General features: G+C 32.6%; 3 protein-coding genes across 16 annotated transcripts in view; all 3 read left to right on the forward strand.

Moving 5' to 3' along the window:
- The window catches only part of LOC130666528 (uncharacterized), a 74,000-nt gene extending 66,173 nt beyond the window's left edge, over nt 1-7,827 (forward strand). For 2 of the 7 annotated variants that reach the window (XM_057467750.1, XM_057467670.1), the window contains 4 exons: nt 9-3,406; nt 3,483-3,881; nt 3,952-4,086; nt 5,606-7,823. In XM_057467750.1, the coding sequence (XP_057323733.1) occupies nt 9-3,406; nt 3,483-3,881; nt 3,952-4,086; nt 5,606-5,864 (4,191 nt within the window). In that variant the 3' untranslated portion in view covers nt 5,865-7,823. Of the gene's footprint in view, nt 1-8; nt 3,407-3,482; nt 3,882-3,951; nt 4,091-5,335 lie in introns of those variants that run through there. The other 5 variants (XM_057468073.1, XM_057467913.1, XM_057467997.1 and 2 more) reach the window with 5 other exon arrangements.
- Nucleotides 7,828-8,825: 998 nt separating this feature from the next.
- LOC130675257 (mutS protein homolog 5-like) lies at nt 8,826-13,835 on the forward strand. The gene is made up of 9 exons (XM_057480812.1): nt 8,826-8,978; nt 9,243-9,949; nt 10,008-10,212; nt 10,392-10,593; nt 10,668-10,901; nt 10,986-11,124; nt 12,088-12,664; nt 12,731-12,936; nt 13,365-13,835. The coding sequence occupies exons 2-9, from the start codon at nt 9,321-9,323 to the stop codon at nt 13,459-13,461; spliced, it is 2,289 nt and encodes a 762-aa protein (XP_057336795.1). The 5' UTR covers nt 8,826-8,978; nt 9,243-9,320; the 3' UTR covers nt 13,462-13,835.
- A 406-nt stretch (nt 13,836-14,241) lies between these two features.
- The window catches only part of LOC130676021 (kinesin-like protein KIF2A), a 28,085-nt gene continuing 15,251 nt past the window's right edge, over nt 14,242-27,075 (forward strand). For 2 of the 8 annotated variants that reach the window (XM_057481978.1, XM_057481984.1), the window contains exon 1: nt 25,009-26,895. In XM_057481978.1, the coding sequence (XP_057337961.1) occupies nt 26,175-26,895 (721 nt within the window). In that variant the 5' untranslated portion in view covers nt 25,009-26,174. Of the gene's footprint in view, nt 14,492-14,839; nt 14,964-25,003; nt 26,896-27,075 lie in introns of those variants that run through there. The other 6 variants (XM_057482009.1, XM_057482019.1, XM_057481993.1 and 3 more) reach the window with 6 other exon arrangements.

Here is a 27,075-nt window from a genome sequence, read left to right on the forward strand (position 1 = left end):
ATTTTTAGCAAGGGATATATAGAAGCAGAAGCACTTCAACTTCACACCTGGGTGAATCCCGAGCGCGAAATGACTCAGGAAACCAGCACTGCTGTGCAGGTCACTATCGTCCATGCGACGGAAGCTGCCGTGAAAACGAGATGGTGGAGCTCAAAAGATTCGGCAGTGAGCCGGATCTGCGTTACTCCCCATCGGAGTCGCGACATCCTCCGGCTACAGACCGTCACTCGGGATACCACTACCCTGAGCGCGAATCGCGAGAGCGCGAGAGTCGGTATCGCGGAAAAAAGAAGTACAAAGCCCCAGCACCGCCGGCAATTAACGGCGACGGGTCATCACCGGACTCCTACAAATGGGAGGCGATTGGTCCCGATCGCGACAACTGCTGCCGACAGGAAGAGGACCCCGGGTCACGGGGCATTAAACCGCCGCCTCGTAAATCCCGGCTGTTTAAAACCCGGGCTGAGACTAAACGTCAGCAGAGCAACTGGAGCCAGCCCGCACAGCAAGAGTGCACGGATGGTATTGAGAGTGAGAGAAGATGGATTAATGAGAGACAGCAGCAGGTGTCTAATGGCAAAGAAAACAGCAGACCGTGGAGAGAGTACCAGGAACAAGATCAATGGACGAGGGATGAAAGGAGGAGATCCTCTAAGAAATTCGATGGGAAGAATACCCTTCAGAGAAGCCTCAGCAGTCCCGAGTTCCAGGCAGAGCTGATGCAGGTAGCGAAAAAGGTGCGCAATAAACTCAACTACAATCGACGCGTGGGACCTGTAGGCGCACCCACCGCTAACACCGAGTTGAAACATGAAAACCAATTATCTAAGTCCACGACGTTTATTGATGCACGCAAGAACAATCCTGGGGACAAAAAATACTCGAGATCCAAGCAGCAGCAGCAGCAGCAGCAACAAGAAAGTTGTGTAAATGATTGCCGTGTTGATAGACGTAAAAGCAGAAGTATGGAGCAGTTTGATAATAAATGTCAGGAGGTTCGAACTTGCTCGCGATTCTACGAGGAAAGAACATTCCAGGAACGCACCAGAGGTGAGAATAGAGTAATTAGGAGCCAGGAAACGCGCTCGTACGAGGAAAGAAGAATGGATAGCCCTCGCGGTAGCCGTAATGGCTTGGCAGAAAAATCAAGCGATCACGTTGACGAACGACCTGTGGAAAACGGCATCAACAGAAGACGTAAGGTCTTGGAAAAGTCAACGACCTATGAGGAAAGTGTCGTTACAAATGGGAATTCAGAGCCCGCTGTCACGAGAAAATTTATAAACGGGCGGCTGGAGGACTTTGGTCACGCGCAGGACGAACGAAACTCCGAGAGGCTGCGTGGCAAAGAATTTGACCGGAGGAATGACCGCGAGAATAATAGGTCCAGCGATATTTTAGTCTCCAAGACAAGCAGGAAGAGTGAAGAAACTGCTGGCAGTGAGCAGCACACGCGGACGAGGTCAGAGAGTCCTGCGACGCTCCAATGTAGAGACAGAATAGGCGTTAGAGGTCAAGGCTCCGGCCGGGAGAGCACACCAGAACCCCCAAGGGGCAAAGAGAACAAGGTCGCCGCTGCTGCTGCCGCCGTCGCCGCTGAGAACACCAGAAGAAAAAGAACTGATGTCAAGGACAAGAATTATAGAGACAGTGAAAAAAGATGGTCAGAGAGTAATCCCGTCAAGAGCGAAAAAATAAAAATAAAGTCTTGTGAAAAGAGTATTGTCAAAGAGTCCAAGGAAGTTGTGGAGAAGAATTGGAATTTGAGTAATGGCGTGTCACCCAAGTCTAAACAAACAACAACAACTACAACGACCAAGACATTTTATACTCAAGATAAAGATTACACGGGATCCCAGCACCAGCAGAATAATTTGCTGAATGAATTGGACGACGTTAAAAATAATAGTGAAGATATTGCACTAAAATTACGTCCAACTCTGCCTAAGAAACAGCTCGAGATCCCCAGATTTTCGCCGTCAGCCGCCTGGAGATTGCTATCGGCTCTAGAAACCCCAGGCCCGAATATGAGCACCGCCAGCGAGGAGATTCCGGTGATGTATGAGGAGAGAATTGAACGTCTCTCGCGACCACCGAGGCCTTTAATTGCTCTGGGGCCGAGAAGTTCTCACGACAAGTCCGGCGACTCGGGTGTCTCGTGTGACGCCGGAGTGCCCAATGATGATTCACTCGACGTCACTGTCGACAGATTAAAAACACAAACGGGCAACACCGCGCGACCGGCCTGGACACCGCAGCAAGATTTAGGCGAGGAGTCTAGCAGCGATGCCGGCGTTGATTCCCCGCCTCCTATGGCACCCAGCGCTAAATTTCCTCCCCGTGCTCACGTCTTCTCGCTGTCTTTGCCGCGCGATGACAATCGCCACTGCGTTTATACAGCAGAGAAACCTAAAGATTCGTCATTTAATTCGCTGCAGAAAATTAAGCGCTCGGTCTCGGGGGCTTTCGGCCTGGGAGCCGTCGAGTTTGAGAGAAAACACGGGGAAACACTTGACGACAACTGGTTGCTGTCCACAAGTGCGCCGACTTCTTTGCAGCACAACCAAGCTAATCAAATTAACAGCCGCGATGTTAACAACGGGATCAATGGCTCCCCTGGTTGGGATGCTAATTTTCCCGTTGAAGACTTCGAAGACGAAGCTCTGGATGACGTTGACGAGAAAACGAGTTTTCCTGTGGTAATGAAACCTCCGTCATTTTCGTACCTCGCTTCTGGAGGACACGTCATGTATTTACCGGCATCCAATGACACCGAGCACCGAACCCAGAGCTTGAATTACAGAAACTCCGTCGGAGAAATCAGCGTCAAAATGAACAACAATATAAACATCAATTCGAAAAATCTTAAGTCAAATGACCCGGTCAAGAATTGCAACAAAAACGGCTTCATAAATGGATTCGCCAACGGGTACACCAACGGAATCAGCAATGGGTACAGCAAGCTATCAAACGACAAGAAAGACCTGGGGCTGTACCGCGAGAGATCGTTCACTGACTTGGGCAACAAGAGCCGCAAGTCCCAAAATTTTTCAAAGTCCTGCGAAAACATATCGGAAATGAAGCAGCGCAGCTACTCCCCAGTGAACAACGGCCCCGAGAGTCTCCAGGACAAGAAGAACGACATGAACAGCAACAACTGCACTAAAATATCCATAAAGCCGAACCCCAAGAGCAAGAGGTTCACGTTCCAGTCGACAGTCAGGCAGATCGAGCGTCGCAGATTGGCGGAAAAACTGTCACGTGAAGCCGAGGCTAAAGAACGTCAGAGGAAAAGTGAGTTGGAGGCCATGCGCAAAGTGGAGGAAGAGTTCCAACGGAAAAGAGCCAAAGAAAAGGCTAATATCAGACAGCAGCTCAGACTCTACAGTATGGATGAAAATTCTAGGTGACTATTCATTCAAATTATAAATTTTCTTATTACTAATTAATTAATTAATTAATTTTATTTGTTTAACTTTCAGTAGCTTGCCTCCAGCATCGGACAGCTCGCACCTGTCTCGCGCGGATCCAGACGGTGCGCCTTCTTCGTCAGCTTCCTCGCCCACCTCAGCACCACCTGGGAAGCTCGTGAACAACCGGAAAGGAAGCGTCAGCAGCGACGAGTACCATCGCAAGAAGGAGTGCCGGATCCAGCAGCAGAACCACCAGAAACAGGAGCCCCGAGAGTACAAAGACTACCGCCCGAAATACTACGACTGGGCGCCAAACGAGTCGTCCTCCCACCTCGAGGTCAAGCAGACTACGGTACATCCAAAGATTGTGTGCGACATTCCCAAAAGCTCTCATGTATTCGTCGACTCGAATATTCATACGGGAAAACATGCTAATTTAAATTCCACGCCACGTTCAGACAACTACAGGTAATATTTTTAAACGTCATCATTAATAATAATAATTACAGTTAATAAATATTTTTTTATACTGAAACAGGAAAGATTTCGCACATGGAGCGGTAGCTGCAAGATCCTCTTTAGCCAGCAGTGACAGCGAATTGTCACAACCAAATACCCGACCGCACTCACGACAAAACGGCAACAATAAAAATAGCAAACCTGCTCGCACTAGGTAATTTATTATATTTATTTACGTACTTATATTTAAATGGATACGTTGCTTCGGCCCTGTGACCTCTAATTTGAATTTGAATGACGTAAAGATTAGACACTGAGATATGATACAAGAAAATTACGCTCTAGGCATTTTATTATTAATTAATGCGTCTAATTATTTATGTTGATGACATCTCGTTGCCTTGTGGTTTGAAAAAAACAAACTATTAATTATTATTAAGTAAATAAATAAATAAATCTTGTATCTCGTCTCGCTAATGACCCACTTTAGATCATTCAGTTATATAGTAGTAATACTGCAGCATGTTGCATGACCCAATGACTTTCCCATCGAAATACCAACTCCTCACATCAGGTTACAAACAAAATTTTTATATATTAATTTTGCCGGTCGTTTTATTCAATTATGACACTGACTGTCTGTTGCCTAATTTATTTTTTATTTACATCCAGTTTCACTGCCGTAAACATTTTATTTATTTAACTGCATTATGAAATAGTATTTAAAATTTTATTTACATATATTGTGAAATTTTATCTCTTAGTTGTGACGTAATGAAATAAATATGGTAACGATGACATTTAACTAGACAGAAAATGACACTGACGTTAGCCGACAATAATTTTGGGATTTTTTTTTAAATATAAATAATAAAAAAAAAATATTTTGAAAAATTGCACATATAGTTTTTTAAATTCTCTACATGTGCATTTTTTTAGTTTTTTTTTTTCTCATAAATTTGTTGCAAAAAAAATCCTAAAATTATTAATTGTTTGTCAACTATGACACTGACGTTAGCCGACAATAATTTTGGGATTTTTTTTTAAATATAAATAATAAAAAAAAAAATATTTTGAAAAATTGCACATATAGTTTTTTTAATTCTCTACATGTGCATTTTTTTAGTTTTTTTTTTCTCATAAATTTGTTGCAAAAAAAATCCTAAAATTATTAATTGTTTTTTAACTAAGATACTGAAGTTAGCCGACGTCAAATAATTTTTGGATTTTTTTTTTAAATATAAATAATAAAAAAAAAAAATATTTTGAAAAATTGCACATATAGTTTTTTAAATTTTCTACATGTGCATTTTTTTATTTTTATTTTTTTCTCATAAATTTGTTGCAAAAAAAAATCCTAAAATTATTGTCTGTTAACTTCAGGATCATGACACGAAACCTTTTTTTTTAAATCCTACCAACGAACCCGCTAATTCTTTGCTTGTATTTTTTATTTCACGCAGGTTTTAAATGATTGCTGTTTAAGTAAGTAGTCCTAACACCTCTAGTCATCTAACAACGCTTCATTAAAACAAACAAACAATTTAAAAAACAAAAACGTTTAAATTTAAATGAGTGGAATGATTGCGCTTAGTAATAAAACAATCGGGTTTTAGTAACAAGTAAAATTGGGCAGAGAATGCTGATGATTAAGTTAAAATTAATTGGTTTAAAAAAAAAACGCGGGTTGATTTAATCTAATGAATAATGGCAGCTGATACCTAAAAAAATAGGGACGAACCAGCGACGAAGCTCGAAAATGATCACGATGAAAAGTCTCAGGTGACGTTGACCAGGTCAGCGAGTCCTGCGAGAAGTTCTGAGACACCAAGCTCCGAAGAAGAGACACCTGTGGAACCAGTGAACAGAAATCCGTCTGTCAATGTCACCACCAATGGCTTTATTATTAACGCCGTCCAGCCGTTCGTTAGAGAAAAAAACTATCGCCCGATAGCTTTCAATCCTCAGCCACCGCCGCCGATTCCCATTTGATTTAAATTTCAAATACTTCTATTATTTCATTTTTATTTTTATGTTTTAGTATAAATTTATGATACTGATATTTAGCGGCTAAAACTAATACAAGTCACCATTTAATGTAATACTGTAATTAATTAATTATTAACATTATTTTTTATAAATTAGTTTTTAAATTAATAGGGTAGTTATTGTTTTATGTTAATAATTAACTGTATTTTGAGTTATGATTAATTATTTAATCCAGAGTTTATAATAGAGATCAGCAGAAATAAATTGAATATAATTGTAAATATTTTACGTGGGTTATATTTAATATAAAAGAAAAAATAATAATTCGGAATTCTCTCCAGAACTCGAATTTTTTATTTTTCACTCAGGAATTTTTTTTGTTGCAGTTGTGGAAAACAAAAAAAATATTTGGGGTCATGTTAAAGTGGGCGCGCATTTTCTTTGAAAAAATATCAATTTTGAAAACTCCCGACTTTGAAATTTAAAAAAATGGCGCCCATTTTTTCTATGACCGAAAGTTCACTCAGTATTTTTTTCTTTATTTCTTATTATTATTTTTATTTGGAAGTCCATTATTATTTTTTCTTTTAATTTCATAAATGAATAAAGATGCCAAATTATAAATTATTTAAAAACTCGTAGAAAATTTTCTACTAACCTTCAAGTAATTTTCAATATCACCCTGAAGTCTGAATGAGTGTAAATGTAGTAGACATAAGACAATTTTTAAATTACATATAAAAAAATTAAACAATTAAATTGATAAAATAAAAAAAATGCATGTACTGATTTTAGAATTTTCTAAAAGTTCATTTTTTAATTTTTTTGTTAAAAATATTTTATTTAAAAATTTAAAAAATTGTCAGATGTCTGCAAACTTTACTGTCATGAAGTCTGAAGATAATTAACAATTTTTGGATTTTTTTTTCAACAAATCGGTTTAAAAAAAAAAAAAATTAAAAAAATGCACATGTAGAGAATTCAAAAAACTATAAGTGCAATTTTTTAAAAATACTTTTTTTTTTATAATTTATCGTTTTACAAAAAATCCAAAAGTTATTAGTAAACTTTAGTATCATTATTATGAGTGTGAATGTAGTGGACATCAAACAATTTATAAATTTAAATAATGAAATTTAAAAAAATGCGCGCGTTAATTTTTCAATTTTCCAAATACGCATTTTTTTATTTTTTTTCCTCACATTTTATTCATTTATTCAAAAATTTTAAAATTCTGAGTGTGAATTTAGCAGACATCAGACAAATGTAAAATAATTAATCAATAGAGTAAATAATTTATAAAAAAAATATTTACAAAAAATGCACTTATTGATTTCAAAATTTTTTAAATGTGCATTTTTTTTAAATTTTATTTTATTCATTTTTTACTCTATTTATTTATAATTATAAATTTTTCTGATGTCTGCCACACTCACATGATCCTGAAGTTAACAGACAATTAATAATGTTAGGATTTTTTTTTATAACAAATTTATGAGAAAAAAAAAAAATAAAAAAAATGCACATGTAGAGAATTCAAAAAACTATAAGCAATTTTTCAAAATATTTTTTTTTTTAATATTTATATTTTAAAAGAAAATCAAAAAATTATTCGACGTCTGTTAACTTCAGTATCATCACACTCACACTCATTGAATCAGACAAATTTTAAATTATAAATTAATAGAGTAAATAATTTAAAAAATAAAGTTTCAAAAAAATGCACATATTAATTTCAAAATTTTTTAAATGCGCATTTTTTTTAAATTTAATTTTACTACTTATTTACTCTATTTATTTATAATTTTAAATGAGTGTGAATGTAGCAGACATCCGACAAATTTAAAATTATGAACAAATAAAGTAAATAATTAAAAAAATAATTTTTCACTAAAATTACACTTATTAATTTCAAAATTTTTTACATGCACATTTTTAAAAAATTTTATTTTATTAATTATTTACTCTATTTATTTATAATTTAAAATCTGTCTGATGTCTCTACATTGACATTCATTAAAAAATTCCTGTCAGTTACATTTACACTCATTAATTATTTAAATTGGATTATTAATTATCAACTGTACATCTATTTTATTAATTAATTATTTATAATTTCATATTATTAATGTCTAGTATTTTAATAATCTCTAACCAAATGTGTTCGTAATAATTTTTTTCTCTAATAAATTGTAAGTATTTACGTAATTAAGTTCTAACAAATTGTCCAATCAAAGATTCTTAGTCGGATTAATCAATAATAATATTAATTAACATTAATAATAATAATATTAATTATAATTAAATAATAATAATAATGTATGTACTCACAAGTCGAAAAAATTAACAATATACTGATTTTTTAACGAAATAAATAATAAATCTATAGCATATATTTTATATATTAAATATATAAGTAAAAAAGGTTTAGGGAAAATATGTTGTAATTATGTACAGATAACAAACTCGAAATTTGCTCATCTAATGTAATCAAATAAATAACTTTATTATGAAAAAATAAATAAATTAAAAATTAAATTTATTTCCAATGATTCTGACGTTAGCAGACAGTTAATAATTTTCGAATTTTTTTTTTTATCAAATCAATTACAAAAAAAAATAAACTAAAAAAATGCACATGTAGAAAATTTAAAGTACAAAAATCTACAAGTACAATTTTTCAAATATTTTTTTTTTTATTCATCGTAAAAAAAATAAATTATTAGACGTCAGCTAACTTCAGTGTCATTTCTTTTTAATTTGAATTTCCCGCCAAATTTAAAATAAGTTTTATAAAGTTGCTTGCACTGTCAGAAGCTCATTTTTTAAAATTTCAATTTTTACTGATATTACGAACAAAGCTCGCGAAGATGTCAGATAAATTGAACAATGAACAATCCCCACTGGAGTGAGTATTAATATTTATATTTAAAATCAATTAATTAATAATCGGTATTAATTATTAAATGTGACAGAGACGGACGTGAATTTAAATTCGATAAATTGTTGGACACTTCATCAGAAGAAGACAATGAAGAAACTGATACTCCCAATCAGCAAAAATCATCCGGTGATTCGGAACTAAAGCCACCACCGATATCCGATGGTCCTGATCAAGTAAACAAATGTTCCAATGGTGCCGCGACTATTAAACCGAAGACAGTTCAACCGACGACACTTCAACCGAACGACAGTTCAATCTAGCGACATTTCAACCGAAAAAAAATCTCTGATAAGAGGGCACCTAAATAAGGGGGTCCAGATCCAGGTTTGAACTGTCGTTCGGTTGAACTGTCTTCGGTTTAATTGTTACAGAACCGTTCCAATAAATTTATTTATGTAAAAAAACTAATCTCATTGGTAACAATAATTTATTTTCAGACAATTCTAGCATTGGTATGGAAGAAAAATTACATTGGAGCCGCTTATTATAATTTTAGTACATCACAATTATTTGTGATGGACGATGTGATGGAAGATGACTTTGATTATCAGATAACAAAAGCTCTTTACAAACAATGCCAGCCCCAGTGTGTCCTGATATTGAACGGAGCACCAGATCCTTTTATAACATCAGTAAAAAAATCTATAGCCCGAGATCTAGCCGAAGACAATCAATCTCTACCATCGACATCAACGGGTGTCACTCGTATGGTCCAGCCGGTTCTGAAAATTCTACCGAAGAATGAAAATAATTACGACAATTGTTACCATCGGGTGCGTTGTCTTAAACTGGACTGCGAGCCTGAGGACGCGACCAACGCAGACCGAATTATTTTTCTCAACTCTCTGCTTAATTTCAAGTCCCGCACGATGATCCATTCTCTGGGTTTACTTCTCAAGTATCTTGACGAGAACTGGAACAAGTTGTCGTTGACTCCTTCAGGTCAAGCTCGCTACGTTTATATTAATTATATTTTTCTGCAAGACTTAGTTATGATCGAAGATGACACTTACAAGTCATTAAATATCATGCAGTCCCGTTTCCACCCGAGTCTTTTTAAATTCGGCGCCACTCAAAATCAGGGAAACGATTTGTACACATTTTTGAATCGATGCCAGTCCCGCCCTGGCGCTTATTACCTCTGGTAAATTATTTTATTAAATATTCAGATATCATCTCCTACAGATTTTTTTTAATTATAGGAAACTTATGAAACATCCAACGAGAAATATAAAAATTCTACAGGAACGCACCCAAGCAATTGAATTTTTTTTGGATATTGACAACCAACATGTCGTTCATAATTTGAAGTCATGTTTGAATCACGTCCATCGACTTACGCCGGCTATTTTAAATAAATACTCGACTGCCCAAGCCAAGACATCTGATTGGGGAAAATTTGATACAGTATTTTTATTTTATTTTCATGATGACAGCATCGAAATTTAAAATTTCAGTGTCTCTTCAGCCAGTAAAAATTATATTCCAGTCGATTTCAGGTGCGGGTGATGTCAGCCAACTACACCCTGGCCTGAAATCGTTTTGTTTCATCTCTTGTTACACAAATATATGTATTCTTATTACAGACTCTAGTAAATATAATAACAATCGGAGAAATTTGTCAGCAGTATCGTGACTCAGTGGGAATATTTGCTAAAATAACAGACTCAATAACAGAAGGGATTCACTATGCCCATTATTTCATCGACTACATAATTGACTTCGAGATGAGTAAAAAACAAGGAAAATTTATCGTCAAAAGAAATGTTGACCCAGAGCTAGATGAATGTTATTATAAATTATATTACCGAAAAAAATAATTAACTAAATTGCGTCAATAATTTATTGCTCATTCTTTTCAGTAAACGATTTAAGACACTCGCTACCCGAACGTTTGACAGCCAAAGCGACCGAAGAATTAGAAAACCTGCCTTCGAATGTCGAGAAATGTATAATGGTCTACATACCTGATATTCAGTACTGCTTGGCAATTACTGAATGGAACGGAACTCCTCCCGATGATGAAATTATACCTGGTTTAGAGTTTAAGTTTTCCATTAATAATATTCGCTATTACAAAAGCAAAGGCGCTAGAGGTAAATTCATCAGATAAAAAATATAAATAAATTACAATTTATACTTTCAAAGTCATACTGATATATAATATTTAATATTTGTAGAATTGGATCAAACAATGGGTGACATTTTGTTAAAAATAACAAGAAGACAAAGTCAGATAATGCTAAGACTTGTTAATTACATTAAGAAACACATAGGGCCGGTACTTAATGCAATTGAATATTGCGCTGAATTAGATACGTATGTATTTAATATATATCTATATATATATTTATTTAGCTGATGATTATGGTACTGCAATTAGCGGACATCTAATAATTTTAGAATTTTTTTAAAATCGATAAATTGCAAAAAAAAATATTTAAAAAAATTGCACCTGTGGTCCTTTTAATTTTCTACATGTACATTTTTTCATTTTTTTTTTTTTATATGATTTGAATCGTTTATTTGAGAAACCCCATAAGTCAAGAAAACAAAATTTTTCAGGAAACACAAAAAACATTTTTTTTGAAAAACTTGACATTAAAATAATAAATAAATAATTGAATACAATAATGTTAGCGTCTCTGAAAAAGATTCCAACAAGAAAAATTTAATTTTTTAACTGAAACTACTTGAAAAAATTATTTAAAGTTGATTGACTTATGGGGTTTCTCAACCAAACGGAAAAAAAAGTTATAAAATCATTGTTTTTTTAAATGTTTCCACTCAAATCATTTTTTAGACTGATAAAATGAAGTGTTGAATATGTATTTGAACTCTGAAACTCAGAAATTACAAAAAATTATAATTAATTTAAACATTTTAATTAGCCATATAACAGTCAACAATAAAACAACATTTGAAATTAATTTCCCTAAAAAGCGCGAATTTTAAATTTAAAAAAAAAAATAATTTCTGTAAAACTAAAACTGCATATGTTTTTTTAAGTCATTGACTTATGGGGTTTCTTAATTAAAATAAATTGCTGTCACCCCGTTAATTTTTTTTAAACGCTGATTTGATGCATATTTTGATTGATTTCTATGGAGGGACATCCAAAGAACCCAAAAATGCAAAAAAACAAATTTCGTAAAAAACATGACTTATGGGGTTTCTCAAATAAACGATTCATTTGTGGAAAAACAAAAATCCGAAATTGCTGTCTGTTAACTTCAGTATCATCTGATGATTGATAATTAATGTGATATATTTTAATTGTAGACTTTTGTCATTTGCAACAGTAGCGGTCTCACACAATTACGTGAAACCGGAGATGGTTAAATCCCATGTAATAAACATAAAAAAAGGACGTCATCCTCTGAGTGAACTAAAGAAAGATTTCGTAGCAAACGACACGCAATCCGGAGGCGGAAGTAGTCTCGTTAAAATATTCACTGGACCAAACGCTTGCGGAAAGACCATTTACTTGAAACAAGTTGCCCTGATTGTCTACATGGCACATATAGGCTGCTATGTACCCGCGGAGACAGCGAAAATAGGAGTGGTCACTCATATTCTGACTCAGATGCCCACGATGGAGAGCATCGCGCAGAACGCGAGTGCTTTTCTGATTGACCTGAGGCAAACAAACAGTCTTTTGTACTCGTCCACCCCGAACTCTTTGATAATAATGGACGAGTTCGGCAAAGGAACTTCGGAAACTGATTCCCTGGCTCTGCTCACCAGCATTCTGAAGAGTTTCATTTCAAGAGGGAATTACTGCCCGCATATTTTATGCGCGACTCACATCCATCGGGTCATTGAACTCTTACCGAAGACACCCATACTCCAATCAATGGTACATTTGTGTCATAATTTATTTAAATTACAATTAAATTTATTTATTTATTTATGATTGTTGCAGACATTTGATTATGTACTCGATGAAGATAACTCGTTAGTGTTTCTCTACGAATTAATATCCGGTAACGTAACTTGTAGTTTTGCTCATGCAACCGCAATTAGTGTTGGTCTTGCAGAAAACGTTGTTCTACATGCAATTAAAACTTTCATGAGCATTAAAAAAGACAAATTACCACCTTGTAGTCCCGATGAAGACCGTGCTAATGTGTAAGTCATTTTTTTTAATAACAATAATTTATATCGTGATAATGTGATCCTGGAGTTGGTAGGCAATTAACAATTTTGGGATTTTTTTGTACAAATCAGTTACGAAAAAAAAAAAACTAAAAATATACACATGTATAAAATTGAAAAAACTATAAGTACAATTTTTCAAAATATTTTTTTTTTATAATTTATCGTTTTGAAAAAATCCTAGAGTTATTAGAGTCTGCTAACTTCAGTATCCTGCAGGTAGTAGACAATTAACAATTTTAGGATTTTTTTTTACAACAAATTTATAAGAAAAAAAAAAAAAACTAAAAAAATGCACATGTAGAAAATTTAAAAAACTATATGTGCAATTTTTTAAAATATTTTTTTTAATAATTTGTCCTTTTGAGAAAAATCCAAAGATTAATTTCATTTTTTTCCAGAGTTAAACATATCGCTGAGCTGGCCAATGAACAGAAGTATCAAATTGATATGCAAGAGTTCAAGCAGTGGATCCTCCAAGCAATCAATCGAAAATAAAATAATAATTATGTAATAAACTATTAAAAAAAAAATATTTAATTGTGTTTAAAAAATTAATTACCTGTATCATTATTAAAATTTTGTATGAATGTAAATGTAGCAGACATCAGATAAATTAAAAATTATGATCCTGAAGTTAACAGACAATGGACAATTTTCGGATTTTTTTTCCAACGAATCAATTACGAAAAAATAAAAATATGCACCTGTAGAAAATTTAATAAACTACAGGTGCAATTTTTTCAAATATTTTTTTTCAACAATTTATCGTTTTAAAAAAACTCAAAAAATTATTAGACCTCGGCTAACTTCAGTATCATTTAAAATTATAAATAAATAGAGTAAATAATTAATAAAATTGAATTGTAAAAAAATGCACTTATTAATTTCAAAATTTTCTAAATGCGCATTTTTTTTAAATTTAATTTTATCAATTATTCACCCTATTTATTAATAATTTTACATTTGTCTGTCTGCTAAATTCACTCATAAATTTTGTACACAAAATTGTGTTTAAATTTAAAATTAAATCAATTTATAATTTTCTGTCAAAAAAAAAACTTTTTTTCAAAATTCCATTAAAAATAAATCCAATTATAATTTTTCATTACAATAAAAAATTTGAAAAACCATTATTTGAACTTCCCGCCCGTTTAAAAACTAGTTCCCAGATATCCCGCCATGCGCGCGCAGTGTCGCGGCAATTTATTGCGAAATTCAAATCCGTAACGACTATTTGACAGTACCAAGAAGAAGGTAAAGATGGCAGGGGAGTAGTTCGCAACCGCGAGCCAGCGCTCGTAGTCTTTCCGTTGTCAATAACGGACACTGGTAGAGTATTATCCCGGCACACAAAACGTTTGGATACTGGATATACGGTACACACACAGCCCACAACACACATTAATCTCGTTGAAAATAAACTAAACTTAAGTAACAATTAAAAAATTAAATGTGATATCCACCACAGGGTTAAATTTATCGGTGTCTGACACCAGGTAGCAACAATAAAACGTCGTGTGTAAAAGTGAGTAATCCGAATTATTTTATTATCGAGTTTATTGGCATTAGTGCGGGCGTGCCTAGAGTCCTTTTTTCCCGTACACAAAAGCTGCTCGGTTGGATTCGATGTCATTATATACATGCATGCACAATATATACAATCACGTCCATCAGTAATTCCATCAGCTCATATATTTTTAATGCCTCAGTAGCTGTCAGCTATCGTTATTTCACCAACTCGCCGGTTTCCTAAATTAAAAACTCGTGTGCTCAGCATTTAGCTCAGCACCAGAGTACAGTCGGACACCCAAACCCGTAAAACTGCAGCAATAAAAATAATAATAACGGTAATTGTAATTGTACTTGTCTTCAGGACAATAACCAGTGGCTTTTATGTCGTCCGTGTTCACGGCAACCAATTGATTAATAAATGACCATGGACCACAACGCGTGCAACATCGCCACTGGCACCAGCATAAACATCAAGCGGACTGATGGTGAGTTTACCCGCCAACTAATTTTTATTTATAATTATAATCGCACTCACACTCAGTTATCAGTAATTAGTTGTCATTTTTTGTCTAACCTTGTTTTTAAAGTTTCACATTTAATACAGACGGTAATAATTACACCTGTGTAACTAGACTGTAGTGGAGTCTCACGTTACCGTGCGTGCGCTGGATAATTTCATTGGAAAATTGTAACAAAATTACCACTCGCTGTGATACTGAAATCAGTCGACGTCTAATAATTTTTTGATTTTTTAAAAAATGAAAAATTCCACCTGTAGATTTTTTAATTTTCTACATGTGGGTTTTTTTTTTTAATTGAAGTGGAAAAAGAAAAGCGAAAATTTATAATTGTTGAGGAGAATCATCTCTGGTTGGGGATAAAAGACCGCGAATTTACTGACAACTTGTTGTCTATTTGGGCATTGGCCTATCAGACACTAAAACATCAACCGGTTTTTCATAGCGATTTACCGTTTCCATATTCGGGTAATCATCTCCCTCTACAATTTTTTTACACGCAATCATGGTCATTTTATTTTAGCACTCGTACTCTGACTTTTATGGTTTTATCTCTCGTACATTTAATTTTAAATTACTGTCATAAAAAAAATAACCGACCGCGAATATTTATTTGAATAATTAAATTGTGTAACTTGATTTAATCTAGATCATTCAGAGATCCTTTCACTATCTTATTTATTACAAATCCTCATATAATTACTCTGCAGTCTAATTACGAGTAAAGAAAAATTTTATTTTATTTTATTTTTAAAGTTTCGAATTTGAAAAAAAATATTTAAGGGGAATATAAACAAATTTCTCGGTGTACTATTTAATTATATATTTGCGTGTTTTTAAAAATATATATGTATATATCAATGAATGTACAGTAGTTGTAATCTAGAACGCTGATAGTTCTAATGTAAAATGCCGTTACTTATTCAATTTGAATCAGCTGCTGCTGTTGCTGCTACTAGAGTTCATGAAATAACAATTACACATTTAATTACATTCTCACAATTTACTTAATCTGTGGGTTGACTTAAAAATTTTAGCTCTGCTATCAGTATTTAATTCCACTAAAAAATATGAGTGTGACTGTAGCAGACATCAGAGAATTTTTTAATTGTTAATAAATGAGTAAATAATTGATAGAATAAAATTTTTAAAAAATGCGCATTTAAAAAATTTCAAAATCAATAAGTGCATTTTTTTCAAATATTAATTTTTTAATTATTTGTAATTTTAAATTTGTCTGATGTCTGCTACATTTTTCTGATAAATTAAAAAAACAAAAAATATTTTGAAAAATTGCACATATAGTTTTTTTAATTCTCTACATGTGCATTTTTTTATTTTTATTTTTTTTTTTGTAGTTGACTTGTTAAAAAAAGTCCTAAAATTGTTAATTGTCTACTACCTGCAGGATACTGGAGTTAGCAGACTCTAATAACTTTAGGATTTTTCAAAAGACGATAAATTATAAAAAAACAATATTTAAAAAAATTGCACATATAGTTTTTTTAATTCTCTACATGTGCATTTTTTTAGTTTTTTTTTTTTTTTTTTTAATTGATTTGTACAAAAAAATCGTTAATTAATATCATAAAAAACTATGATACTGTTAGCTGACGTCTAATAATTTTTGGATTTTTTAAAAGACGCAAATTATAAAAAAAAAAAAATATTTAAAAAAATTGCACTTGTAGTCTTTTCAATTTTCTACATGTGCATTTTTTCAGTTTTTTTTTTTCTTTAAATTTAATTGTTCAAAATAAAATCATAAACTTTTTAATTGTCTGCTAACTTCAGGATCATAATTCAGGGATCGGGCAGGAAATTCCTAATCTCTAATTCCCTCTTATCATTTTAAATGCATAGAAATTTATAAGTAAAAATATCTTGTAAATAATTTATAAATAATTACCGCTTAATAAATAAACAGGCATTGTCTGGTATTAAATACAATGACGGACTTACGCAACCGACTACGATACAGTCCTACGTTAAGTCAATAATTTTATTTATTTTTATTAAATGACAAAGCTGGTAATCAAAGTTCTGCTCAATCGAAAGATTATTAATAAAATTTATTACTGTTATTTTTATAAATAGTTTCAGAGTCAAAGTTTTAATAAAATAAGTGAGTAATTGCAGGTGACCTACAGAAGGATGCAAGTGAAACGGGTCAGTTAGTAAAAACGAGACGATCAATATTACGCGAACTGCAATAACTCCTCGTGTCTAACGTCTAGTCGATATATTTATGTGCTTACCATTAACACAAAGTATCGAAAAAGAATGAAAAGAAAAAAAATAATAATCGTCAGCTGTGGATCCGAGTAGCATTGACTTAAATATTAACCATCAAGGCAATTACTGTCCCAAGGTATCGGGAATAATTTTTACCGCGAGTATGCAAGCAAGCAAAAAATTCATTTGCTCATTTAATTCTCGCGATCAATCCAACCCTTTAGAGATTAAATTATGAGCCTAAAGTTAGCAGACAATTAACTGAAAATTTTCGAATTTTTTTCAACTAATTAATTACAAAAAAAAAAAAAAAAAAAAATTGCACGTGCAAAAAATTTAATAAACTATAGGTGAAATTTTTTTGAATATTTTTTTTTTTATAATTTATGGTTTTGAAAAAAATCAAAAATTTATTAGACGGATAAATTTAGTATGGTGGTCCTGAAATTAGCAAATAATTAACTCTCGATTTTTTTTTCAACTAATTAATTACAAAAAACAATGCACATGTAGAAAATTAAAAAAACTATGGGTGCAATTTTTTTGAATATTTTTTTTCTTATAATTTATCGTTTTTAAAAAAATCTAAAATTTATTAGACGGATAAATTCAGTATCATGATCCTGAAATTAGCAGATAATTAACTTTCGAATTTTTTTTTTAAACTAATTAATTACAAGAAAAAAAATGCACATGCAGAAAATTAAAAAAACTATAGGTGCAATTATTTTGAAAATTTTTTTTCTATAATTTATCGATTTAAAAGAAATCCAAAAATTATAAGACGGCTAAATTCAGTATAATGATTAAATTTATAATTTTTCGGATCAATGTTTTATTTTAAAAATATTTAAAAAAACGTGTAAGTTGAGATAGTCCTCGGCTTGTAAGATAATCGTGGCTTTATTTACTGACTGGTCGACGAGTGAGTCAGAACATTCGCCAAGAAAGGAGCGGGTTTCCTAACGGCCCCTCGGCTGGTACTCTCTCACACCTATGGTACCACCATGTAAATCTACACTTGTGTGAGTGCCCATCTCTCTCATTATCGAGTATTTTCTCTGTCCTTTGTACTCGTACTCTGTATCTACTATCGCACGTGTAGCAAAAACGATCCAATCATAGGTGAGGCTTCTTTGGGATATTCTCCTTTACTTCCCTATATGATATTTTTTGGCATCAGTCAATGTCGTGGTAAAAATGATTCAATATCTTGGATATGTTTGGAGAACAAGCTTTGATATATTTAAATAAATTGAGATGGAGATTTTTAACATTCGTCTAGGAACTTTAGACGTAATGAGGAAAGGGAAAGTTGTCAGACCACAACTATTACTATCGCGAACGTGACGTAGGGTCAAACTCGATATTTTTAACGTGGGACGTTAAATTTTATAATCATTTCTATATTTAAGTTTTACTTGTTATATAAATATATTTAGTGGGCATATTGGCAGTAGAAATATTTGCAGTACAAAAAAGAAATTTTTTTTCAAAGTCTAGTCCCCAATTTAAATTTGGCACAAAATTTAATTCCCACTGTTTAAAATACAGATAAAATATTTTACTCAATTTACTATTATTCCTGAAGGTGCGAAATTTCAAATTTCAAATTTTGAATTCAACTTTTTGTTGACCACAAAACTACAAAATTTTCGTTTAATTATTTCAGTCAAAAACTGTAGCGATAATTAATTTTTTCAAAATTTTAATGAAAAAAATTTGAGTTTCAGCTCATAGTTAAAAAACTATCAGATTTTTTATCCTGGAATTTTTTCCAGCCAAATTGTCCTCTTTTGCGTACGAAATTTTCTAACACAATAAGTATTATTTTGGTATTTCAAAAATAAAAATTTTAGTCATGAAATTTTCAAATTTCCAATTAATTTTTTTTTTATACTGAAATCAGCCTTTATAATTTTTGGATTAATTTAAAAACTATAAAGTATAAAAAAAAAATATTTGAAAAAATTGCACTTGTAGTTTCTAAAATTTTCTACATGTGCATTTTTTTATTTTATTTTTTTTTTAATTTGATTCGATGGAAAAAAAATTCAAAAATTCTTAATTGTCTACTATCTTCAGGATCACGATTTTTTTTTAAAAAAAAACCAAAAGATTTTGACTAAATCACAAAAATGATTCTGCAAACTGACAGCCTAACATATATACAATTTTTCTTAATATATACATCAACATATATCTATATGTTGAAATAAAAAATAAAAGTATTCAATAGCCCGATTGTTACGTCAATGCATACAAGTACGAGATGATCAAAAGCTTCAAATTGAATTAACGAACTATTGAATTGCGTTTTTGTAGTGATATTGAATCGCGGAATTGAATTTATAAAAAAATTAAAATACTGCCGTGGGTGTTTCTGATGACTTTAAACGAATGTAAATTCACTTGATTGCTAATTCGCACAATTATGTAGTCCAAATAAAAAAATAATTAAAACCAACTGCGTAACATCGTCATTAATATAATCCGATGTAACATAATTATAATGTTGATGTTCTCCCGTTTTGCCATGACCTTGGGGACGTAAACTTGTCGGCGTACAGTAAAACGAGCATCGAAATCGATCCGTATTTATCGTGACAAAGTGTCTAGTAAAATGTAAAAAAAAAAAAAATATAAAATACATAAAACGGTGACAACTGAGTGTTTAAAACCATTTGTCGTATGCGTGACTTGAATTATTGATATAAACACAAGTGTTGCTCTGTTTTATTTCTCGTACATTTTTATCCCGCGACAGGGCATTCCCTCGATGTTAAATCTATTTGTGTGCAGTACGGGCTACTTAAATAGTTTCAGTATCTAGATCTCTCAAGACAGATAGTTTTGCTGGCCCTAATAATAGCCACCGAGATGCAAACATTTCTTAGGGACCTGGGTTGTCATACGTGGACTTTTCGATAATCGTCCGACGATAAATAAACAATAACATGATTAATATTTAAAACAATAAGGTCACAATAATATTTGTCGGTGTTCTTTGTTGTTCTACAGATAAATTCTCTTTAAAATCCAACGGCTTATTGATACATAAGTAAATTATCGAGGTGTAAAATCGCTCAGAGTGTATTAAGATCAATAAGAAACTCTTTAAAATAAAAATAAAAAGTAAGATGACGTGTAGTCCTTGTCCAAAAGCAAATCACAAGTGGTTGTGTGGGCGCCCAAACCTTATAAGGACGTTGATGCTATGACTTATCTCTTTTTTTCATGGACATCAAGCTTACAGTTAACTTTATCAAGAATACTTGATTATCTATTTCGCTGGTTAGAAGTTAAGAAGTAGGCGACGTTAATCACCAGGAGGTTTAAATTTAAGGAGGGTCTGTAGTACTTTTTAGTCCAAACTTTTCTTTCAAAGAAAATCTCTATCACGGAAAAAACGAATTTCGTTCTGATAACACAAGACGGAATAACGAAAGATTTTGTTATAATGACAAACATGATTAGCTTACGGTAACAAATCAATTTGTTATAGTAACAAATGAATTTGTGTCGTAATTAAGAAGTCGATTTGTTATGAGAACACATGATGTTTATTATAATAATATCGTCGTATTTAAAAGCCGGCATTTGCTACCGTAAGTAATCTTAGCTTATGACTACAAAAATTTTTGTTAATGCTACAAATTCATTCTGTTACTTTAACAAATCAGTTTTTTTATTGGAACACGACAGTTTTGTTACAGTTACAAACCATTGCTTGGTATCCGTATATTAAGGCAGAATTTTGTTACCGTAAGTTGTCTTACCTTATGGTCGCAAAAAATTGTTTCCGTGTACTCTCTAAACATGAATTAGTGAAAATAAGTGAATATTCACTAATTCCGAGTGCAAATCGAACCACTAATTTCAAAAAGTGGTTCGGTTGGCACTCAGAAGAATAGTCAGAATTAGTGAATATTCACTTACTTCACTTATTCATGTTTAGAGAGTAAACAGAAAATTAAGAACAAGGCTCAATGCATTGCTCTTTAATCTACACGGAAAAAAAGTAGGCAAAAATTACCATGTGAAAAGTAACCCGAAACCACTAATGGGATCCGATAGCTTTTACTTTTGACTATAATAACAAATTTCTATTCACAAGTAAAATGTTCTATCATAAAGTCACAATTACTGAGCGTTTGTATCTTTTACTAAGTGTTTTTATCTTTCATTTATGGAATAGTACTTTGACTTACGTCAAAAGTAAAAGCTATCGGATCCATTAATGGTTTCGAATTTATTTCCACATAGTAATTGTAACTAAATTTTGAGATCCGATTTTTTCATGATGGCGATCTATGCCGTAACAAATTGAGAGTGAATTCGGAGTGATTACGGATTTTATTTGAATCTGAATTTACTCAGAGTTCCAGAGTTTTAGAAAAAATCAGTCCGCATACGGAGTTTGTTTTTCCCGCGGAGTGATTTCGGAGTGATCTGGATTTGATTTAAATCCACATTCACCCCGGATTTAATTCGCAAATTTTTTGCCATGTACGCTTTCATTTTTAAAAAATGTTTATCTGTAAGAGAAAAACCTGGACAGTTTCCATTTACTGCGCAAGTGCAACAGAGATAGTACCGTTCGTCGACTTGAGTGTGATAGAGAAAACAGATCAGACCCATCTTAAAATGATAGTTGATGAAATAAAAAAGGAACTAATCGAGATTATAGCGTTGAGAATTTTTATTTCCTCTGAGGCTCATTGTCTTGGAGGCATAGATGCTCGAGAAAGGCATGGTCCAGTTACTCGCTGGGTGAACTTTTTAATCGGATGTCGCCCACGACGAGGACGGACCGTGTCTTCCTAGTGTATCCATAGCTGTAGTTGTAGTTGCAGTTGTATTTAAATCCTCCGCATAATGTACAAAGCACCGATACAAGCCTTTTATTATTTTCTCGTTGAATGTTGAGTGAAACCCGCACGTAAAACTCGGGATTCACTCGCGTGCAATGAGAGATAGAGTGCGGGAAATGATGCATTTCGACTTCCGCGTCTGTCGTTACTCACTTTTTTGTGTCTAACTTGTAACAAAAATGAAATAAATATTTTTTCACCGCGATTTCTGTTGCGTTGCTTATAAAACAAATCAGCTATTATTGGGTTTATTTTCTGATATGACGTCAACTTACGTACCTCGAGTGTGATGGGTCATTAAGCAAATAGAAAACTCAAGTAAAATCATCTACATGTAATTTACTACAGACTTGTTCGATAAAACATACGAGCAGTCATGAATTTATCGCATTTCGTATTGAGTTTTTAATAAAAACTACGATATTATTACCTAGACATTTTTTATTATTGACTACTGTATTTTTACCTCGACGTTTTAGTATCGATTGCTACACCAAATCTATAGACATGCTTATTATTAATTCTAAACCTAGACATGACGTTTCATATTTCACTTTATTTTATCTCCAAACTTTATAGTTTTTGGCGGGAAAATGAATGACTTCGAAAACTTCACTCTGGATAGCGAAATTTTTCCATATGAAGATGCAAAAGTTAGCGGGAATAAATCCAAAGAATTTCGATGCTAAATCCTTCACCTGAAATGAATTTTTAAAGATTTTCTCGTCTCCATTTCCCATCGTACGGCAACAGAACTTGAAAATTCATCAGTTTTCAAACAGTTTTTCTGTAAAAATAAATTTTTACCAAATATTTGAATCTATGACCTGAAATCAGGAATAAATGTGGCCTTGGAAAAAAAATAGTACTTGCATACACCAAATTTGTATGTAAATTTCTGCTTATTTATCAAGATCAGTTATTTCGGATCAATAAAATTGAAATATCAAACAGTAAACTGTTATAAATTAGGACAAGATTTTTGCCTTGTCAAAATGCATGGTTCAATTGTTTAATATTACCGCGAAAATATTGGTCTTATAAAAAAACTTTTTAAACAAAAGTTGTGGGAAATTTTATTTTCTAGAAAAAATGTCTCTTATGATTTTTTTATACGACCAATATTTTCACCGTAATTTCAAAATTAAGATTCATAATTAACCAAAATTTGAACAATTCATTATGAATCTCAATTTTAGAATTACGGCGAAAATGTTGGTCTTATAAAAAAACTTTTTTAACAAAAGTTGTAGGAAATTTTATTTTCTAGAGAAAATGTCTCTTATGATTTTTCTATACGACCAATATTTTCACCGTAATTCTAAAATTGAGATTCATAATGAATTATTAAAATTTTTGTTAATTATGAATCTTAATTTTAAAATTACGATGAAAATATTGGTCGTATAAAAAAATCATAAGAGACATTTTCTCTAGAAAATAAAATTTCCTACAACTTTTATTTGAAAAATTTTTTTATACGGCCAATATTTCCACTGTAACTCCAAAATTTGTAACCATTAATTATAAATTGTTATTTTTAAATAAAAGCAAAAATCCTGGCCCTTGTAAATTAAATTGAATTACTAAATCGAGACAAATCGTTAAATAAAAATATAATTGCTAATTTCAGCAATTACGAATTAAAGCTTAAATCTCAATTCGACTCGGGTATTTATAAATCTTACGGACTAAGAAAGTCTCTTAAAGTATCAGCCTACGTTGTTATAAATTTCTAAAAAAAAAAAAAAGCGAAAGTTGTATTTTAGTTTAGTGACCTTTTTTGTCGACGAAATATATTTCGAGATAAAACTTAAATTTATATAATTAATTTATGTTTATATTTTAATTTCACGTGGATATGTAATAATTTTTATATAATAAACCGCAATGAAAAATTAATTTTTACCAAGAAGGCTAAAAAATAATAAAAATTCATTGCAGTCAGTAGAGTTAAAAATAAACGCGGAAGAGTTTTAGCAATAAATTTAAATAATTTTTATTAATCAGAATCATTAAATAAAATTGATGTAACAGCGACGTCGGTAAAAAGTGCACTCGATAACTGGCGCCCTGGTTGTGTGATTCAAGAACTAGCTTCGATAAAACCGACGCACATGCACACAAACTAATGACAATAATAATAACAATAAAAATAACAATAGGCGAGACATTTAATTGCCCACCGGTCAAAGATTAATTAAGAGAACTCAAAAAAAATGAATTTTCAAACGCAACCTTAGCGAATTAATTTTAACGGCAATTATTTTATCAATATATCAATTAGTTTTAATTGCGCAGGGTCATGCCATGTACTTGCAAATAAATGTAAGTGTCTGGAAAAATCTTACTCGTTATCTTCATAAGGAAAATTATCATTGCGCCGCAAAAGTAATTCAAGGGCAACTCATTACATTTAAAAACTATACTACAGATGTTTATATTTTTATATTATTGCGATATGACAAAGATGAGACAGGATGCGGCCGCTTAAATTTACTGTTCAATAGATTGTGACCCCTGCGACTGAATTGATACAACCGGAACTAATTTCGGTCTGAATAATCCATCAGTGAGCAAATCCTAAAAAACCAGCAAATAAACAGGAGTAGGAATAAAATAAACAAAAATTTATTAGTTCACTTTTTTAGTCCGTCACGGTTGGATTACTTTAGCAGAGTGTTGATAATTTTTTTGCTATTAACGAGAGTTATCTAACTCGAATGAGCTAAGAATGAGTCTGTAAATTACGTAGCGTAGGTTTAACTTTTCTCTCAGTCTTTTACTTGTGTCCAGGCATAGAACATTCGCTTCGTCTCCATAAAATAATTTCGTAAAATAAATTTTAAATTTATAAATATTCAAGTGCTGTTGTGTCAAATGACAAGTATCGATTCAACGGGCAGTAGGCAACGAAAATGTTTACGTAACCTACATCCAGGCCCTTGGATCCTTTTAAGTCGGGCAGTAAATTTTTAAAAAATAATTTCGTAAACAAGACAAGACATTTTATTGATACGAGTTTATAAAAAATGATTTTGCTACAACGACTAACGTTTATGTGAGATTAAAGTGTGTCGCAGTGATGGAGATTACACTTGACGGTTGATCGAACCCGTCGACTACACTCGGATATTATCGTGTACACACCCGCACCAACCACTTTATTATTATTATCATTATCATATATTAAATTACACTTGGTCTCTTGATGTTACAACAAATGGGTTTATGAATCGGCGCTTCGACAGTCCTGCCAGTCGGACATCAAAACTCGCCGTGTCATCACTGTCTGTTGTCAACATCAACAAAAGTTGCATACAAGGAAAATTTTCCGACATTTTCCGCGGGCTGACCTTGACCCATGTGGCGTTGCGGTCTCGCGAGTGAAGCCCGGGAATAGTGCGCGCATTCGAAAAAAACCTCTGTCGCACGTGCGGATTACGTTTTTTTTTTTTGTCATTTATTCTGTTTCTTTTCGTCAGTCTGGGAATCCCCCAACATGTGCGCCGGGCAAAACAATAAAAAAAGAAAGGACTATATTAAGTTGGATACAATTGTTCAGTCGTTTAAAGACTCAGTAGGAGTAATCATCGAAAGTTTGAATTGTCGTGTAATTTAATAAAAAAATTTCTTTTTTTGTAAACTTAATTGATAATTGAGAACAAGTTCTCGTTTACCAGTGGAAGTAGACTAAAGTGATCGGTGTCTTAACACACTCTGACAAGTATTAAAACCTGATCGTCTCACGTTACATTATTTCCAACGGCTGACCTTATAGATCGATGTCAATATGCATTCGATCGTGTGATCACGAATCAGTTTACTCTTGTCCTGTAGTAATTACATTAATACTAAAACAGATTAACGTTTATGTAAATAAAAAAAATTTTTTTTAACGGTACTGAGATCAAGACCAAGAACAAGACGTGAAATTATTGCGAGAAATGATTATTAGCAAACTGGCACGCGTAATATTTGGCAAACAAGATCATCGATGATTCGCCCACTGGTTGTCGAGTGAACTTCGCCTACAACTTTAGAGTCCTGGGAAAATTATCGAGGCCTGATGGATTGGCTCAGCAAATGCGTCTGCGGCTCCAAGGAGCCAAAGAATAATAAGCAGAAGAAGAAGAAGAAGGATGGGAAAAATAAAAAAAATAAGAAGGACAAAACTGACAAGTACGTAATAAATGATAATGATAATGCCGATGAAGTCATAAAAAATAATAACGCGTCACGCGTCAACGAAGATCGTGATGATGGAGAAGCTGACAACGATCGTGTAATAACTGACCTTGAGGGAAGTCATCAAAAGGAAGTAAGACAAACAAATGGAGTGGATCGACAAGTTGACAAAAAAAATAAACCAGTTGTTTTTAATAACGATCCCGATTTTTATTCAATCAACGCCGTTGGAGAACACGAGCCCGAGTTTTATGACTCATTATCGGACACCACTCCGGTGGATACTCTAAAAAAAGATCACTCGAAGTCTATGCAGCAGTTCAGCCTCAGTAGCAATCAGATGTTTGTCGAAGATCGTGAGAAAGATATTTCGCTCAAAGATAAAATATTCGAGCAGTCGGGAGTCATAAAGTCGAGCAGCGAAAATGACTTCCGATTTAATTCGAATTCTTGCAGTTTTATTGTGCCAATAACTGATGACCATAAACGCAGGAAGCATAAAACACGGGTTAAAAATAACAGAAAAATAAGTTCCTCTATTCCCATACCGTCTAAGCATCGAAATAATCACTCGGGTTCTAGTCCACATATCAAAAAAAATGGTATTTAAAAAAATATTAATTATCATCTTTATTTTCACTTCATTTTTTATGAAAAACAAGACGTTAGCAGACAGTAAAAATTTTTGGATTTATTTTTCAACAGTTCAATTTAAAAAAAAAAATATTTAAAAAATTGCACATGTAGAAAATTTAAAAAACTACAGGTGCAATTTTTTGAAA

Source organism: Microplitis mediator, chromosome 1, assembly GCF_029852145.1.
Source record: "Microplitis mediator isolate UGA2020A chromosome 1, iyMicMedi2.1, whole genome shotgun sequence".
Lineage (NCBI taxonomy): Eukaryota > Metazoa > Arthropoda > Insecta > Hymenoptera > Braconidae > Microplitis > Microplitis mediator.

Coding starts and splice junctions, on each gene's coding strand:
- LOC130675257 (XM_057480812.1), top strand. CDS start 9,321: ATGGACGATGTGATGGAAGATGACTTTGATTATCAGATAACAAAAGCT. Junction 9,950..10,007: donor CCTGGCGCTTATTACCTCTG/GTAAATTATTTT, acceptor TTTTAATTATAG/GAAACTTATGAAACATCCAA. Junction 10,213..10,391: donor ATTGGGGAAAATTTGATACA/GTATTTTTATTT, acceptor TTCTTATTACAG/ACTCTAGTAAATATAATAAC.